Genomic DNA, 19,521 nt, shown 5'->3' with positions numbered 1-19,521 from the left:
ACATTTCTCTCTAGGGGTCAGCCTACTGCTTATAAAAGCTACTGGCTGGTCTTGACCATCTTTATTCAGTTGTGAAAACACAGCACCTACCCCCAACTCAGAAGCATCTGTTTGAACAATGAATTCTTTGGAGTAGTCTGGACTTTGCAGAATTGGTGCAGTGCACATGGCCTGCTTCAGGTCATCAAATGCCATTTGACAGCGGACTGTCGACTGAACTTTCTTTGGCATTTTCTTGGAAGTTAAGTCATTAAGGGGTGTCACTATGGAACCATACCCCTTGACAAATTTCCTGTAATACCCAGTCAGGCCCAAGAAAGCTCTGACCTGAGTCTGGGTGGTTGGACCAGGCCAGACCATTATGGTCTGGATCTTGCTCTGCAATGGTTGAACCTGGCCTCCACCTACAAGGTGGCCCAGGTATACAACCTGACTCTGCCCTATCTGGCACTTGGTAGCCTTGATAGTTAGGCCTGCCTTTTGCATGGCCTCCAACACATTCTTCAGGTGGATCAGGTGATCTTCCCAAGTGGAGCTAAAGACAGCAATATCATCAAGATAAGCTGCACAGTAGTCCTGCAGACCTGAGAGGACTTGGTTCACCAACCTTTGAAATGTGGCAAATGCATTTTTCAGACCAAAGGGCATCACCACAAACTGATAATGCCCACCAGGGGTTGAAAATGCAGCCTTTGGCTTTGCGTCATCAGCTAGTCTGATCTGCCAGTAGCCAGCTGTCAGGTCAAATGTACTCAAAAACGTGGCATATGCCAATCTGTCAATGAATTCATCTGCCCTGGATATTGGATGGGCATCTGTCCTAGTGACAGCATTGAGGCCTCTGTAATCCACGCAAAACCTCATCTCTCTCTTACCATCTTGGGTGTGAGGTTTAGGCGCCAGGACTACTGGACTAGCCCAAGGGCTCTCTGAGGGCTCAATGACTCCCAATTCTTTTGGACCTCTGTCCTGATACAGTCCCTGACATGATCAGGTTGCCTGTAAATCTTACTTTTAACAGGCAGACTGTCCCCAGCGTCCACTTCATGAGTGCACCAGGTAGTCTGACTTTGAGTCAGTGAAAACATATGTCTGTAGGACTGTAGAACTTGTCTGCAGTCCTGCTGCTGTTGGTCAGTGAGGCTGCCTGCCAAGGCTACACCATCAACTGAACCATCATCAGGGTTCTGGGAGAGGGTCACTCTCTTCCTCCTGTCCCTCATCAGTAGCCATGAGCAAGCCCATGTCTGCCCTGTCAACATATGGTTTCAGTCTGTTGAAATGAAGCACCCTGTGGGGGCTCCTGGGAGTTCCAAGGTCAACCAAATAGGTGACTTCTCCCTTCTGTTCAACAATAGTGTGGGGTCCACTCCACTCCGATCGGTAATCAAGATCTCTACCTGACGAAATTCACGCCGATCACGGTCAAGGAGACTCTTCAATGTCTTAGCAGAATAAAGTCAGGTTCCCCTATGGACCCTTTCCCGCCACGACATTGCATAAAAATCATGCCTTTGCTAGCCGAGTCCCTTACAGCCATCTTTAACACCTCTCTGGAGCAAGCTGAGGTCCCTTCTAAGTGGAAGCATGCCCAAGTAAAGCCTATCCTGAAGAAGCCATCTGATGATCCTGCTCTACCTTCCCATTACCGGCCAATATCACTGCTGCCTTTTTTTGGTAAGGTGTTTGAACTTCTTGTGATCAACCTGCTGACTGCTTACATAGAAGCCAGTGGAGCTCTTGACCCCTCCCAATCTGGCTTTCGGGCCGCGCACAGCACAGAGACGGCTGTAGTGGAGATTGTGGATAACATCAGACTCGCGGTGGATAGGGGCGACTCAGCTGTACTCATCCTCCTAGACCTCTCCGCAGCATTTGACACCATCTCCCACGGCATTTTGAAACATCGGCTGTGGGAGATTGGTGTCCGAGGAGGGGCACTGGGTTGGTGTCCGAGGAGGGGCACTGGTTGGATTGAGAATTCTCACTGGCCACCTCACCACCGTTCGAGTCGACTCTCTGGCTGCCCGCAGTCACCCGGTCACGGTGGGCGTGCCTCAAGGCTCGATTTTGAGCCCGCTGCTTTTTAATCTGTACCTGACACCTTTGGCTAAAATAATCAAATCTTTTGGCTTTGGAACGGTGTCATATGCAGATGATACCCAGCTGCTGATCACATGCGGCGTCGATCCTGCCGACACTCGCGTACGTTTAAAAAAATGTATGGTTGAGATCAGCAGCTGGATGCGGGTCAACAAACTCCAACTTAATGCGGGCAAGACTGAAATCATTTGGTCGGAAAGGCAGACAGATGTTGGACGCCAGAGTGGTGGCCATCTGAACTGGGAGCTTGCCCCCAAGTCGGTGGTCCGTAACCTTGGAATTATAATGGATAGCGCTCTATCCTTGAAAAATCATGTAGCCAAGGTGACGGGCACCTGCTATGGTATAATGCGTTGCCTCAAAAAGATCTTCAAATGGCTTCTGCTGGAAGCCAGGAAGCCGTTGGTTCAGGGCTTGATCATTAGCCATCTTGATTATGGGAATGCCATGTACCACGGCCTGAATGAGGATCTGTTGACAAAACTACAAACTTTGCAGAATACGGCGGCGAGATTAGTGCTGGATCTGCCGCCTAGAACGGCTTCCGCTCCTTATTTGAAAAAACTACACTGGCTCCCCGTACGGCAAAGAAGTCAATTTAAGATCTTATGTCTGACCCACAATTCATTGTATAACAAGGGGCCCCGGTATCTTAAATAAAAACTTAACTGGTATATCCCCAAGAGGTCCTTAAGATCGAGCCACAAGTCCTTACTAACGCAACCCCGCATGTGTACCTCTAGGTATGGGCAGCGCTCCTTTTCATTTCTTGCACCGGCTCTTTGGAATAAGCTACCTCCTCTCTATTAACGAGCACCAGCAATTTCGTAAAGCCCTGAAAACATGGCTTTTTCCCTCAGCAGGGTGCCCCTGTTTTTTGTTCTGATGCCCGCTTTGTTTTTTTGCCTTTTCCTAGCCAGTTCTTATGCTGCAAGCGCCTTGAGACCTTGCGGTGATAATGGCGCCTTATAAAAACCTATGACATTGAAATTGACACTTGTCTTGGAGTGCTGCTGGGGCCACAGGCTCCAACACCCACACTTTCTGTCCTGGCTGGTAAACAGTCAGTGCAGCCTTTTGGTCATGCCAGGCATTTTGCAATTCCTGACTAGCCTCAAGGTTTCTGGATGCCCTTTTCATGTACTTGGCCATCCTGGAGCGGAGACCAAGTGCATAGTCCACAATGTCTTGTTTGGGAGGTTTATGGGGTAATGCCCATACCTCCTGCACCAGACAAAGGGGTCCTCTTACAGGATGCCCAAACAGAAGTTCAAAAGGGCTGTAGCCAACCCCCTTCTGTGGGACCTCTCTGTAAGCAAACAAAAGGCAGGGCAGCAGGATGTCCCATCTCCACCTGAGCCTTTCAGGGAAACCCTTAATCATGCCCTTTAAGGTCTTGTTGAATCTCTCAACTAGACCATTGCACTGTGGATGATAGGGTGTGGTGAACTTGTAGTTCACTCCACACTCCTTCCACATTGCAGTCAGGTAGCCAGACATAAGGTTTGCACCTCTGTCTGAGACAACCTCCTTCGGAAAACCCACTCTTGAGAAAACTCCCAGGAGGGCTCTTGCCACAACAGGTGCTGTTGTGGTCCTAAGGGGAATGGCTTCTGGGTATCTGGTGGCATGATCCAATACCACCAGAATAAATCGGTGCTGTTTGGGGATCCATTGGTCCAACAATGTTAATCCCTACACGTTCAAAGGGAACCCCCACCACAGGTAGTGGTATAAGGAAGGGGGGCCGTTGTGGTGCCACCTGATTTGCCACTGGCTTGGCTGGTGACACAGGAGCGACAAAACTCCTTGGTATCTTGTGACATATGAGGCCAGTGAAAATGAGGGACAAGCCTGTCCCAAATCTTGTTCTGGCCAAGATGTCCTGCGAGGGGAATATCATGGGCTAGTGTGAGAAGGAAGCCCCTGAATGCCAAAGGTATGACCAACCTCCTGGTAGCTCCAGGCTTGGGGTCTGTAGCCTCTGAGTACAGGAGCCATTCATCCCAATAAGTTTTATGGGTCCCACTAGCATTCCCTGCAGCCTCAGCAGCAGCTTGCTGTCTGAGGGGTTCAAGAGAAGGGCAGTCCAACTGCGCCTGCCTCAGATCTGCCCTGGAAGGTCCCCCTGTCCCAAGAAACTAAACCTGATCAGGCTGCAGTTCTTCTAGGACAGTTCCTTCCTGGACCTCACAATCTGCTTCCTCAGAAAGCTGATCCTTTTCCTGAGGCAAGGGGGAAGGCACTGCCTTAATCCTACTGCTTCTCCTCCTGGTAGGCAACTGGTCCATTGTTCCAGAATCCAGTGCCTGTTCAGTGTTGCATTTTCTGACCTGTGACCTAGTCACAGCAAGGAAATGTGCTGATATCCCAAACACTTCTGCACGGGTCCTATACTCCACTTCAGCCCAAGCTGAAGTCTCCAGGTCATTTCCAAGCAAACATTCTACAGGGAGGTCTGAGCTAACCACCACCTTTTTGAGGCCAGTTACCCCTCCCCAGGAGAAATTAACAATTGCCATACTGTGAGTGGTAGTGACATTGCTAGCATTGGTCACTAGGTAATTTTCACCTAGTATGATCTGTCCAGGGTCCACAAAGCTGGGCATCACCATTGTGACACTAGCACATGTGTCCCTGTAGGCCTGAGCCACTTTGTCATTAATTAAAGGAGTTTGTCTGTACTTGCCCAAGTTATTGGGACTCACAGTAGAGGACATAATTATTTCCCCATCACAGATCAAAACAGCTTGAGTTGGTATCCTGACTAGGCCAGAATCCATCTCAGTTCCCAGGGTTAACCCTACTACACCCTTCTGTTGAGAACCACCACTTGGAGCTGAACTAGGGGGAACAGTTGCCTTAGGGGCAATGGTGGCTGGAGCTGCCTCCTTCTTGGTGCAATCACTGGTCCAGTGAGTATTTACTTTACAAAACTTGCACCATGGTTTCTTTGGGCCTTCTTTCATCTTCGATTGTTGGGAACCCCCACCATTAGAAGCTTTCTGTGGACCTTGAGAAGACTTCTGGTCTTTTGCTTTTCCCCCCACTCTTTTGGTCTTGCTTCTTCTTATCACCACCTTGGTTCTGTACCTTCTGCTTCACCCTGGTTCTGACCCATTTGTCTGCCTTCTTTCCCAATTCTTGGGGAGAGGTCAGATCACAGTCAACCAAGTGCTGATGCAATAACTGGTTTTGCAGTTGTTAAGAATGTGTTCTCTCATAATAAGGTTATACAATCCTGTATAGTCACTTACTTTACTGCCCAGCAACCAGCCTTCCAGAGCCTTAGTAGCACAATCTACAAAATCAGTCCAGTCCTGAGTCTGTGTCTTTTGGGTATCTCTGAACAGCAGCCTGTACTGCTCAGTGGTTAGGCCAAACCCATCTATCGGAGCACTCTTCAGGACATAGTAGTTGTCAGCATTCTCTTCTCTTACAGTGAGGAGCTTGTCTCTTCCTTTGTCTGCAAAGGAGAGCCACAAGATTGCTGCCCACTGACTTTGGGGTACCTGCTGTACTTTGCAAGCCCTCTCCAAAGCAGTTATCCGTTTGTGGATGTCATCCCCAATCTGATAAGGAGGGACAATCTTGTTCAGGTTTCTATGGTCATGGGACCTTTCCCTACCACTAGGGTTGTTGCTGCCAGCAGTAGGCTCCTGCCCACACAATTTCTTCTCTCTTTCAAGAGCTAGGGTCTCTTTTGCAAGGGCAACTTCTTGCCTCTTGATCCTCAGCTTGACCTCTTTCATTCTAGCTTTATGCTCTCTTCTCTGAGGGGAAGTCGTAATCCTCTGAGCAGAGGCATTGGACCCTACTGATGAGTCAGAATGCTCAGAACCACTGGGAAGTGATCTGTGCCTTCTGTTCCCACCATTAGGCCAACTTGGAAGGTTAGAGGGGGGCCTACCTGGGCCCTCTCCACCTCCAGATAGTCCTGAGCTGCCCAGGTCAGATTGATCAACCTCATCCTGGTCAGCATCCACATCATCATCAGGGACCACTGGGTCCTCCTCAAGAGGATTCTCTTCTGTTGAGGGATGGCCCCCCTCTCTACTACCTTGTCTACCTGGGTCTGATGCATTCTCTACATCGTGAGCCACTAAGATATCTACCAGGTGGTTAAAGGTTAGACTCTGTCCTTGTCTTAGTCTTCTGACCACACACAAGCTTCTCAGTTCCTGAAAAGAGAATGTGTCATACTTAGAAGGCAACCTTTGGTTGTCTTCTTGCAGAGGTCCACTAGGCCCTGCTTCCAAGGACATTGCTAGTGTGATGTGGTGTGTGCACCTACCTACACTACTTGCTTCCTACGAGAACCTCTCTAGAAGTTGTAGTCGGGGTGTGCTAAGCCCTTACCACCTACAACTACTAAGTTCAGTAGAACCTATGTATATAAGACTTGATTTATATGTACCTAAATGTACCTTGATATGATCTTTCAGATGATATCTCAAGATTATTTGGTAAAACAATGCAAGCTCTTATCCCACCTGCTGCACACCAATGTGAGAAATTAGCCTGGCATATGATGTCCACTAGTTCTAGTGGGCAACTTGCACCAGTCTAATCGACCCTTATTGATGGTGGTTGTAAAGTCAACCTTATAGAAAGCTATCCTAGTGGTAGCATGAACCAGCAGTCATCAGGCTAAGACTTTAGTAGGCGAGTTAAGCAAGTTGTTTTACCAATTATAATCCCTTGAGTACCAAATGAAAGGACACCACACAAGGTATATATAAAATATATATGTATTTAATCTAAACACAACCCCTCTGCACTCTTTATGAGATCAGAGGTAAAAATACAATACAAGTCACACAATTAATATACGATAAGTTGCACAGAATACGTTATGCCCTAGGGGCCTCACAAACCATATACTAAGGAAGTGGTATAAGAACCACGAGAGAATTAGAAAGCAGGCCTGGGTCCTGTGGAATCGCTGGGGCTACTCTAATCGACCAAAGGTTAGGAAGTAGGAGGCCCACGGGAGACGCGTGCAGTGTCTAAACACAGGCGTGGGTTACCATTGACTTTCTATGGTGATCGTAAAAGTTACATATATACAATTTAAGGACACTTCCGGATGGAACCCTTTTAAACTAGGACACTTCGAGAGTCTAGACCCACGGGAGCACCGAAGTACTCGTGTTACCTCACCCAGGGAAGCCGGGTGCATAGGTGTCTTTTCGTGTTCGGTTTCGTCATCGTTTTCGATGGAGAGCTGCAAAGAGGTGCTGCAGGCAACCAGAGGAAAAGTGTCCGGGTGGATCCAAGGGTGGATCGAAGATCTGAAGAACCTGAAAGCAGAAGGGACAGAGTATAGGTCACTAGCCAGTGACCAGGAAGGAACCAGGCGATGTCGGGTCATTTCAGGTGAAGTAGTCGAACTTGTCTCTTCAGCCACGAGGTCCAGGAGGCATTGACGATAACCAGGAGCTGGATTAGAGCTGTCCCACGATGGATCTAGTTGACTGCGGTGTCGGTATCCGGATTGGACCCAAAAAGCCTTGGCAACCGCAACCCACGCAGGATGTCGAGATTGGCTCTGTTGCAGACCAGCAAGGTCTGTGGCACTTCTCCTTTGCTGGGAAGTTGGAGCAAGCCTGGAGCAACCAGGAAAGCAAGTTAGTTTCAATATGGAGTTCTTCAGGGGGCTCACTAGCCAACGGACTAGGAACCGGGAAGACACGTCGAGCTAAAATCCAAAAGCGGGGCCCACGGAACACTCTCGGAGTGTGGAGGCCTGGGCTTCGGTGCAAATTGTGTTCGGGGCTGGGGCTTCAAGCACCCCAAAGCACAACTTCGAGATACCTTGTTGAAGGAGTGCAGCTTGTAAAATGCTGGATGTCCAGGAGTTCCGGTCCCCACGTCTCTCGTGTCCGCCACGGGTCTCAGCTTTGATGTGGGTCGGGTCAGAGAAGTCTGGAAGTCCAGTTCTTGTGTCGCAGTTTCTTCGGGATCCGGCAGGAGCCTCGAAAATGCAGACCGGCAAAGTTGCTGTTGGTGCCTGTTTGAACAGGGTGGTCACTAATTTTGGAAGAAGGGGGCCCCTGCCTAATAGGATGAACCCTGGCAAGGAAACAGCATTTGGGGTAAGAAGGGAGCAAATGTGCACCGGGTTATGTGCCTGTTTAGAAAGGGGAAAGAAAACTAACAAACTAATGACTAGAAACACACATTGATTGTGCTAATCTATTATGATATTTTATTTTTATGACATCTTTTTTTGTGGAAATTATTTTTATTAGTTCATTGTAATTATAATTTACTACATATAAAAATGACAATACATGTGCAAAAACAGTGAGATAATAAACAATTGAATCAATTCTTATAAAAAATACAGAAGTGCATTCCTTTTTCAACGCGTTTCGGAATAAGCCTTCTTCAGGAAGTCTGTATTCATGCACCAATGTCTTAAACTTCTGGTGGAAGAAGCATGGTCGGGTTCTGTGATCTGATGTGTAATCTGTAAATAAGTCCTCCGACTGGTTTATGGTACCAGGTATGTATTCTGGTGATGGTCTTGGAATTTACAGTCGATAAGATATCCCAGATTACGTAGATAATGTTAATAAAAGACGTAATGTTGCCCACTCGAAAAATACTGTGTAGGAGTATATGGTCCCAATCGGAAGGCGCCAGTTTCATAGGGGAAAGATGTAGACCATCCTGATTCCAGTGGGGACTCTATCGATACTCATGGAATTCCGTCCGTAGCCCGTGCGACCAACAGCAAGTTCCACCTGGGCTTCGGTGCAAATGGTGCTCGGGCTGGGGATTCTAGCACCCCAAAGCACAACTTCGAGATACCTCGTTGAAGGAGTGCAGCTTGCAAAATGCTGGATGTCCAGGAGTTCCGGTCCCACGTCTCTCGTGTCCGCCACGGGTCTCAGCTTTGATGTGGGTCGGGGTCAGGGAAGTCTGGAAGTCCAGTTCCTGTGTCGCAGATTCTTCGGGACCCGGCAGGAGCCTCGAAAATGCAGACCGGCAAAGTTGCTGTTGGTGCCTGTTTGAACAGGGTGGTCACTCCTTGAACACAAGGGAGATATCTTCCGTCTTCCAGTCAGAATGGAACGTCGAAGGTCCAGGATATGTCTTTCAAAGATTCGTCTAGGGTAATCTAAAGTCCTAGGGACACAGCTCTTATACTTATACTAAGGATGGGGGCTGGACTACCTGGCTAGGTCCCTCCTATGGGTGGACCTGGGCAGGGGATGGTTACACCCCTTTCCCTTTGTCCAGTTTTGCGCCAGAGCTGGGGCTGAGTGCCCCAGCACCTGGTTTGAACCGGGCTATGCATGGAGCACCTTGTGTGCCCCACGCAGTGTCTGGAAAAGCATCTGCTGATGCAGCCCTGCCTGCCCCAATACACAAAATCCTGTCTGGGGAGGTGCTGGCACCTCCCTGGACAGGAAACCTATTGTCCAGGCCTCCCCTGCCGGAGTTTCATCCAGCAGCAGTAGGTCGGACTTATGTCTGTGGCAGCAGCAGCATCCATTTTGTGATGCTGAGGCTCTGTTTAACTTTAACCGGGTAAAGCAGTAACTATAGGTCTTCTCCCTCTAGAATGGTGGAATGCTACCCCCGCCACCAGGACTGGCGTGGGGGTAGTATTCCAAAGTGTTTGACACCTTACACGACATGTTCTGATGAAGCCAAACCAAAGTTAGCATTAACCGCGAGGATTATAATGCACTTAAGAGTATATGGTATGGCTATATCATAGAACAGCTACAAGGAGATGGTTCCGAAAGCTGCAGAGGGGCTCGGCTCATGCTATGGCACCCTCTCACATAAAACCAAGCACTCTGCCTCCAGGATGGATGAGGCCTACCATAGGAGTGACTTATAGATGTATATGTGTCTATATGTATAGGTAGATATAGGGATACTATATCTAAGTAAGGGGTGATTACACCACCTTACCCAGGCTGTGTGAACAGACCTATGGTGTCAGTTTGGAAGGCAAACCAGGGGTGGCACAATACATGCTGCAGCCCCAGGTAGGCCTAAGGTGAACCTATGCCCTGGGTACCTATGGTGCACTATACAGAGGCTCACAAGGGTGACCCAGTAACCAATCTGGTATGTACCTAAAGTACATGGTATCAATTTAGAGAGAGAACAGCTGGGCTGTGGGTATGATTAGCAGGCCCGCAGCCACACTAAAGTCGAAAAACCAGAGAATCACAGCAAAAAGTGGGGGTGACCATAGGAAGCAGACCCTACTCTCCTACAATACAAAACAGCCCCCCCAAAAAAAGAAGTTCTTCGATCTGACTCCTCAATTTTGAAATGTAGCTCGAGAGAAACGATGTTTAAACATTTTTTCAGTTAGCATGGCATTTTTCAACAAAAAGGGTACACTGTACTTAACTCTTCTCAAATTTCCTAGTAACATTTTTGAGGAGTAAAGCACACTAATCCAGTGGGGCAGGAAACGTGCCAGTGGTCACAATACAAATGTGCCCCATATCCATGGTTTCATAGCAAAAACAGCTATAATTTTGTCTATGTGCCTCTCACACTCCTGACCCTGGTATCACTGCATCTGCTGTACTATTGATACACCCCCGCTTTTTGCCCTTCAAACGAAATATCCTAACCTAGTCATCGTTTAATTCCTTGCCTCATAACACTGTCCTTTTACATAATGAATGTTATTTCACGTGTGATTTTTTTCTATTTCCTGTGCAGTCAAATGCACCCCATGTCTTTTGATTTCGCAGCTCAATCTTTCAGCACTGGTGAACGGAGAAGCTGCTAAACTAGCAGGTACCACCTCCTTTCTAGGAGCACTTCCTTTGAGCGCTTCTGTCATGATCATGTGTACAAAATCCACCAACCTGGTTCACAAGAAATGTTAATATACCCACCCTCATTTTGGAGGGCTGCAGAAATTAATGAAAAGTGCAGCATCGGAACTACTTCGCTTTTCGCTGCATCAGCATATTTTTAACAAATTTGTTCATACATGTGGAAACGTTCCATTTGAAAGTGGTGAGAAAAAATCTGCAGAAGCATATACTTCAGCAAAGAATTGACGGTAAACATGTGAAAACTCCACAATTGCAGTTGGGACACCATTAATTTCCGTGCCGGATATCAATACAGCTCTTGTTTTGTTTAGAAATGTAGTACACCAGGCTGTACTGAGCTTTTTTAGAGCATTTTGTAGCGCTAGAATAGTGGAAACTTTTCCACACTTTTCAAACAGATCATTTGTCTAATTTGGATATTATCCCAACATTAACAAACGTGGGCTGGGCCCGAATGGGAAATATTTACTATAAGTTGCCACCATCTACTAATATTTTCATAAATTACAGCTTCTATATTTTTAGGTCTGGCATTAGCTGAGATCTTTTGATTTCCCCAAAATAATATGTACATTATACTTACTTAAGGGTCTTTCAGATAGTTCTCTTCATTCCATTAGTCTATTCTTGTGTCATTCACATTTTGCTTTCACCCACTACAGCATGCATCCTGAAACAATGGGTCAGCCGGCTTCCTTCGCTGGCTTACTCCACTTTGAATTACTGCATTTTGCTAATTCACAAGGAGCACATCCACACACTGGGTAGTTCCCTTCAGTGCCAGTGTTTATGTATTTACTTTATTATTATTTATGATTGTATTGTTACTTTAGTGTTGGCTTTGTGTTTAGAGCCTGATGTGGTAGCTGGAATCTTTCTACCAGCTCATGTTTTTGGTGTGAGCACAGCGCACATTCCAACTTTCAGTTCCTGTTGCCTGTTCATGCTATTGTAAATTCTTTTTGGAGTAGCCTTTGTTTATCTGACTGCTGCTATTTCACAGTATACCAGATTTCGTACATTTCAAGCTTCCTCTTCTAAACGTGTCCTCTTTTTAGTATACACACAATGAAGTGCATTTATAACTGCAGCCATATGCTGGTGTGCATTGTAATTGAGGACTATAGTTACACTTGTAAACCAATTTAGACTGTTTGTCCTGCTTGTCTGGCCTTCTAGTTTGCTTTGAGTGATCTTGTTTGTCATGCTCATATAAACATATTTCTAATTGAAGCTGTGCCGTGTATCGCAGTTCCCTAACCCATCAGTCTGTTTATCTATCAATCTACTTAACTGTCAGCCCACCTGCGTGTCTCTCTATATACCTGTCTAGCTATCCATCTGTCCAGCTATTTCTATCTATGCAACTCTGTTGCTTTGCAAATCTATCTCTGCAGCTCTCTCGTTGCAAATCTATGCAACTCTATCTCACTTTCAAATCTATCTATGCAACTCTCTTTTTGTAAATCTATTCATCTTTGCAAAGCTTCTTATCTATTTTTCTATTTATTATTGCAAATATATATATCTCTTTGCAACTCTATCTAAACCAATCTATACATCCTTCTCTGTATGCAAGCCTAGCCATCTAAATACACAACTCTAACTAGATATGCAACTCAATCTATATATGCAACTTTAGCTATTTAGATAAGCAACACTAGCTACAGATATCTAGATATGCAACACTATCTTTCTATAGCTATCCAGATATGCAATTTTACCTATATATACAACAAACTCTATCTGTCTTTCCAGGCCTCTCCAGCTGTCTGTACTATCCTATTCAATAGCAATGAAGATTTGCATAACATGACAAAAAAGCATTAGCAAAGGCAAGACGTTGGCAGACAATGCCAGACCTACTGGCTTTTTTAGATCGTTTGTTAGTCAAGACCTTTTGATGTTATGCCTAAAATATAGTTATTCATAGGGTTTTTTCAGCATGACTTCATTTATTAGTCTGTTATGTCATTCACAATTTTCTTCCACCCACTCCAGCACTAGTCTTGGAGTAATGGGTCCGCATACTTCAGCCATTGGCTGACTTCACTGTGAGTTCTGACAAGCTGCCTTTTCTCAAGGAGCACATCCATGCACAGAGTAGTTCCCTTCAGTGCCAAGGGCTAAATACTGTGGTAATGAGTACTTTTTTTTTATCCACAAATATTTTTCTCGTTAGTCAATTTTATTTTTATTTTTTAGATCGGTTAGGGCGGCAACCTCCTCAACAATAATATTTTAGCAAAAACAGTGGCAGAACAAAATAATAATTGCCAAAAGGCTGGCAGGCAAAGCCAGACCTAATAGCTTCTGTCAATGCTTATTAAAGTGACAAGTTTGAACTTTCTTTTAACCTACTTGGAAATGGTAAAATAAGTGTTTCCTTGCAACAAACAAATTAGAGAATTGATGTGATGCAAACAGCATTTTTTTAAAACTTTTTAGTAGGGATAGTTGAAACTAAAACGTATTGCATTCGTATAGCACACTTACCAAAGGCATTGTTCCTTATAGAATTTACTAGCAGGACCTCAACTTACAAATGATAAAACATTAAGTTAGGGATCATGTTCATGAAGATTATAGCATATGTATTGTGTGCGTAAAATGTGAAAAAGTATTGAACTAACTACTTCAGAGATGGGTTAGTTTGAGACTTTCATCAAGCCCGGTGATGACCAGGTCTGGTCCCCCTTGGGGAACCTCAGACCTTTCCTCACCTCCGCATTGTCCCTATGCCTAATTAACTTCAAGGCAGTCCATGCGGAGGGTTTCTAGAACCTCTCATTCAACATAGTTACTCTTTGCCGTTTTGACATCAAGAGTTTAAGCATCTATGGAAGGGTCCGCTTAGCACCTTCAACATCGAAAACATCATTGAAAACACCAGAGCACGAAAGCCAATTATACATGTTGCGAATCCTTTGGAGGTTTCATAACCCTCTGCTGTCCATCCCAGTGCCAGGTGAGTCTCACCCTTCAGAGCGTCCAACAGTCTCAAAAATGCCACTACCTCCTGCTTTATGGACCTGGTCTTCCAGTTACTGTGCCAACTCTTCCTCCTGTAAATTTTTCCTCATGCACCTTCGGCTCCATAGAATATTTTCGGGATGATTCGAGAGAGCTCTGGACAAATGATGGCAGAAGAGAGTACGAATCTTCACAGAAAGGAAGGGAAGAAAGATTAGAAGGTGACAGTTACAGATCATCAAGAAGAAGAATATGAAGATTGCGTGGAACACAATGGCGCGTTAATGGTAATTGGACAGGGATATACGGGGACAAGACAGAATATACTATAATACTGGTCAAAAAAATAATAATCATTAGTAGACAAGTTTAAAATCAGAGTTTGTGTGTGGTGCGTAGTGCAACTGGAAGTGTTGGATGCACTGCTAAGGGAATGTTTTGTTATGATACTTGATCTGCATTTGAGTAGGGCACAGTCTGCTATTATTGTGGCCTTCTTTATCTGTTGATTGTCTGGGATGCCCCGGACTATTCCAGTATTCTCATCACAGAATATGGTCTGAAATTTCCTCTTAGGCTATAGTCCCGTTATGCGACTTGCTTGGTGTGAGTTTGATCTGCCGATTGATTTAGAAAGGATTACCTAAGGTTTTGTTGGATAGTTGGAAGCAGAACTGAAGTGACTATAACAAATGTACCCAGTCTGCCAACTCAATCACTGCCGCAAGTACTCGTGGCAAGCAGTTTGTCAAGGGCGGCAAAAAGAGTAAAGGCCATGTGTCTGGATGAAGGATCATTCGGGACGGAGGGACGACATCTAGAAAAAAGGTTGCTGATCTCTAGTAATAGAGCATCTCTCAGTCCAGAGCATAGTTCTGCTCGTGCCCCATTCTTGTGCCCTCTGCCAGCTGCTTCAGTATACTTAAGGCATGGGGACAGAGAATCCACTTCAAATTTGTGACACCTCTTCTGTCAGTTCGCATATATGCCTCCGCCCTCAGTTAAGACAAAGGAAAATCAGACAGAAGCTTCTATGGCCGTGGCTCAGCAGTCTCGGTGCTAATGGTTGAAGCAGTCTCTTGATGTATTCAAGATCTTACCGGGAAAACACGTTTCTTTTCCTCACTAGCCCTCCAACCCAGGTGATCAATAATACTCCATTTAATGGCGGCGACTCAAAGTAAGAAACACGATTGCAGATTAAAAAACTGGTGCAGCATGTGTGCTACAAGTTGTATAGATTTAATTAACAAGCCTTGGCAAACCCAATCGGTTGCAGCTCTAAAAGGCTTTGCCAATGCGTGTTGTCAGTTGCATGGTGCATGCAGGTGTCATGGCAGTAGTGGCCTTTTTTAATATACCATTCTAACTTAGTGGAAGGTCTTAGCAGAATAGCAAATTAAATTGAAAAAAAATTGAATACAAAGCGTGTATAAATATATATATGTTTGTGTGTAAAATATTTATAGAGAGAGATATAGATAGATATATATATATATATATATATATATATATATATATATAGAGAGAGAGAGAGAGAGAGAGAGAGAGAGAGAGAGAGAGAGAGAGAGAGAGAACGACAGAGAGATATAACATAGGGAGCAAGCAGGAGGGCGGGTTATGGAGGAACTCAAAAAGAAATTAGCAAATTAAAAATAGCATAAAGAAGCAGTTGTAAAGTGTGCAAAAGAAAGAGAGTGGCCCAGCAGCACTTTTTAGTTGTTAGGCCCACTTTAAAAAAATCTATATATCTTTAGATATATATATAGATATGGATATTATATAACGTGGAGCAGCAGGAGGGCGGGTGATGGGGAATCCCAAAAACAAGCACACTATGACTGAAGCAGGTGGTCTGGCAGTATCTTGTAGATGCCATGCCCACATAAAATGAAAAATGTAAAAAAATTAAAAATAAATACATGTAGCATAGTGTAGGAAGCCACAGCGAGGTGAAGAGCAAAAACTGAGTGCAGGGGTGTAGCAATGAAGGATGGGTGTTCATTGGTTATAAAGTAAGTAGGTTTATCAGCTTAGTTGTAGGTTACAGATAAAGCCCCACCAAGAGCAGCATCTTGCTACTGATCCCTTCTCACACGGACTGTCCCCTCATCAAAGCACAAACACTCTCGACATTCCAACCGTACAGTGACCTCAGTCACTGGCAGGGCAGCAGGGAATATCAAGTCCCTGTGCAGTGGCATGCCTCCCCATATCCATCAGAACACAGAGAAACTGAAATGCTTCTATGCAAGACAAGCACAGGAGCATGGAGGAAAGACTTTGAATCAAAGCGACAACAACTTCATCCAGTCCTGAGCAAGGGAGTGACCCAAAGACCTCTCTAGGGTTATATTATATATTCAAAACTATCAGTCTGTAGTAGATACCTTAAAATGGAGGCCTTGGAAATGTATCATCCAGTTGCATGTCCTCCCAATTCCTAAAGAACTCATGAATGCTTCAAAACATTTTTATGTAGGGAATACACCAAGTCTGAGGCGGAGGCTGAGTTCACTGGCTCGTAAATGACCACCCGGCGGACTTTTCTGAGATTTAAAAAAAAAATGTTCACAGAAAACCATGAGATTTTTTCAGCTTGACATATATGAAGCTGTTCATTAAGTATCTTGTGACATGAGTGCTGCTGAGGAGGAAGTATGTCTGTCCAGAGCAGGTGCCTGGTTTAGTAGCAAGTAGTTCCATAGTCTGAATTGAGATGCTGCGTGGCTAGGATACTGGGCTTGGAAGTGATCGTACCAGCCAATAACTTCGAGCCAGACACAGTAGCACAAAGCAACTCCTGCTGCTTTCCAAGATCCCAGACTCCTGCGGTAGGGAAGAACACCTATGGGTAAGCTGTTTTACGACTATACAAGGGATGCCCCATAACATTCTGCCACCTGTCTGGGCAAGAGATGGGGTGGTGTTAAGCACCACGTGCACGAAAGAGTGCAAGTAAGTACACTCTGCCACCCAGTAGCAGTAAAGCAACAGGCAAGTGCCTTTCTAGTTCATTGTAAAATTGGAACAGGAATGAAGAGATAAATGGGCACCCCTAGTCCAGTGAACTCTTCTATGCCTGTGAGTAAAAGGCATAGCAGTGCTTTGGTAAGCATGTTCCCTGTCCCAAGGAGGGCAATGGATGAACACTGGGCCCTAGAACGTTGCTGCCCAGGACAGCTAAAAATACACTTAGTAGAAAGGCGAATGCATTCTATATTGCTCTTACTTGCATCATGTGTGTCTTTTCTCTTCCCCTCTTCATCCCGTTCCTTTCCCCAGCTAAATGCATATAAGGATAAACTGCTGGACCTACACTAACAGTATGCAGTGCTACCATATGGCCTGATCTCACATCACTGCAGAATTCCGTAGGGGCTGGTGACTGTTTGACCCAACCATGGGTTGACTACTTGCTTCGGTGGTTGTGGGAGGGGAGAATCAAGAAACCAAAGGCAGGGTGTGCACGGGAAGGATCATGGAGCTTCTGGTGGTTATTGGGTGTAACCAGTGTCTTGAGAAAAAGTGTTGAATGTTTTTGGTAAACATGAGTATTTACTTTTAAGGATCATTTCTTGAGGGGTAAACTCAGTAGTAGAAGTCAATGGTAAAGCTCCCTCCCCATTTGTTAGTACCTCACTGAAACTGTCAAAGTATGTTGTCGTTCTTTACAACTCTATAAAAATAACTATACTGTCTTTTCAAATGTAAATGAGTTGCACCTATTTGACAGGCTGGTGTTTTCTTAGCAGACTGACTTTTTTACTATTTGTGCTTCTCTCTTGTCCTTCACAGCCTCCGTCAGAGGGCCACCTCGGCCTTGAAGAGAGCGGCAGGGGGCGCAGCCGTGTCCCTCTCTACGGGCCTCTCGGTGGGAGTGTTCTTCCTGCAGTTCCTGGACTGGTGGTACTCATCCGAAAACCAGGAGACCCTGAAGTCGCTGACAGCCCTCCCAACACCGCCTGCACCAGCCCACTTCACGCAGGACACCTACTCGCCCCTGCTGCCCAAGTTGAAGACGGTCTGCCCGCTGTGCCGTAAAATCCGCGTCAACGACACCGCCCTCGCTACCTCGGGCTACGTCTTCTGCTACCGCTGCGCCTACTTTTATGTCAAGCACCACCAGCGCTGCCCGGTGACTGGGTATCCCACCGAGCTGCAGCACCTGGTCAAGCTCTACTCACCCGAAAGCTGAAAACTCAGAGTGGGGTCAGTGGTGTAGCTAGGCGGTCGAATCTAAGAGCAGGGTGGGGTTGGGGAGGAGGTGACTGGCGATTCCTGCGGCCGCAGGTGAGAACGGAGAGGGGGGAAGCCGCCTTCCCCAAAACTCATCTCACCAGGGGCAGACCGCGCCCCTCCCCGTGCTACGCCACTGTGTCGGGTCGCATTTGTTGACTTTTTATAGTAGAAACACCTCCATTTCCTTTTTAACCATATTCCGTCCAGTCTTGGCAGTGCCAACTTTTCTGTAGAGCTAACTAAAATGATCTGCCAAATTTACCGCCTTTGGTGTTTGCGCTCTCCATCCCTACTAAATCATTTGTAAGTTACACTTGCAATTGACTAAAATGTTGAATTAGGTGTGAGACTCTAGAGGTGATGCTCAGCCGGCACTCATGCAGGTGAAGCATGGGGTAGCCGAGGCGCAAGGATTGGAGGATGTAGGAAGATCAATCCTGGAAGCCTTAACCTCTTGTTTGTCTGGACGGTGATAACCATGTCCAATAGAGGTTTTATAATAACAGAACTACCTTAGAACAGGATACGTTTAGTTTCCATTGGTAATAGTTGGTTTCCTTCCTGTAAAAATGCCTTGGAGGAATCTAGCTAGTCTCACCTTTTGTGCTTGATGAAGCCCTCTGTGGGTATCGTCATCGCAATAATATTTTTTTATTTCCAGCCATAAGTGCCTTCTCTTATTATTGACTAGTAACCATGTTTGAACAGAATATTTAAGATTAATGGATCTGATCAGAGGAAAACGAGAACTGGGTCTTGCTACAGGATTGAGAATATCGTGCAGAACCTAATGACATTTGATTACATTCGTGACCAGAAAGGGAAAAGAAAATAATGCTCATGGAAAGGATAATAAATAATGTGTTCCAGGAGGTGTGTATGTTCGGAAAACACTTATGACCTAACAAGGCCGTTAGTTATAACTCGGTTTAGGAACCCTTTCCAGTGGTGTCCGTTTGGATGTGTGGAAGGGAGCCAAGCTACATGCACTAAAGTATTGAACTGATATGCTTTACAGGTATCCCCCATACTAGCCCTAGTTATCCGAGTCATTGGAAGAAGCCTGAGTGTGGGGTTCTTTTTATGAACTTTAGTATAGCCATGCATTTTCAATCACTGACGGTGTTCCCGGTCTAGTGCACTAAACCTCATTTTCAAAAACAGATGTGTGAGCGTGGTCTTTGTATCTCTTTCAGTGTTTCTAAACGCATATAAACCTATGTTTATTCATTTTGCCCCCTGTCCAGTTCCCACCCCTGTTCTGGATTGCTTGTGTATTTATGGCAATGTGGAAAGGAACGTGAGTGCTCTGGGAGGTGGCAACTAATGTTTAATGCTATATGTTTAGCAAGCCTTGGTTTCAGAGAGCAGTACA

The 19,521-nt window shown here is 45.5% G+C and overlaps 1 protein-coding gene across 2 annotated transcripts in view; it reads left to right on the top strand.

Annotated features, from left to right (window-relative positions):
* PEX12 (peroxisomal biogenesis factor 12) overlaps positions 1–19,307 on the top strand; it is a 66,110-nt gene extending 46,803 nt beyond the window's left edge. For both annotated transcript variants that reach the window (XM_086951570.1, XM_086951571.1), the window contains exon 4: positions 17,703–19,307. In XM_086951570.1, the coding sequence (XP_086807696.1) occupies positions 17,703–18,102 (400 nt within the window). In that variant the 3' untranslated portion in view covers positions 18,103–19,307. The remainder of the gene's footprint in view (positions 1–17,702) is intronic.
* Positions 19,308–19,521: the final 214 nt, after the last annotated feature.

This window comes from Lissotriton vulgaris, unplaced genomic scaffold (genome assembly GCF_964263255.1).
Source record: "Lissotriton vulgaris unplaced genomic scaffold, aLisVul1.2 SCAFFOLD_972, whole genome shotgun sequence".
In the NCBI taxonomy this organism is placed as follows: Eukaryota; Metazoa; Chordata; class Amphibia; order Caudata; family Salamandridae; genus Lissotriton; species Lissotriton vulgaris.
Note: the sequence above shows the minus strand (reverse complement) of the source record. Positions and strands in the feature narration are given on the sequence as shown.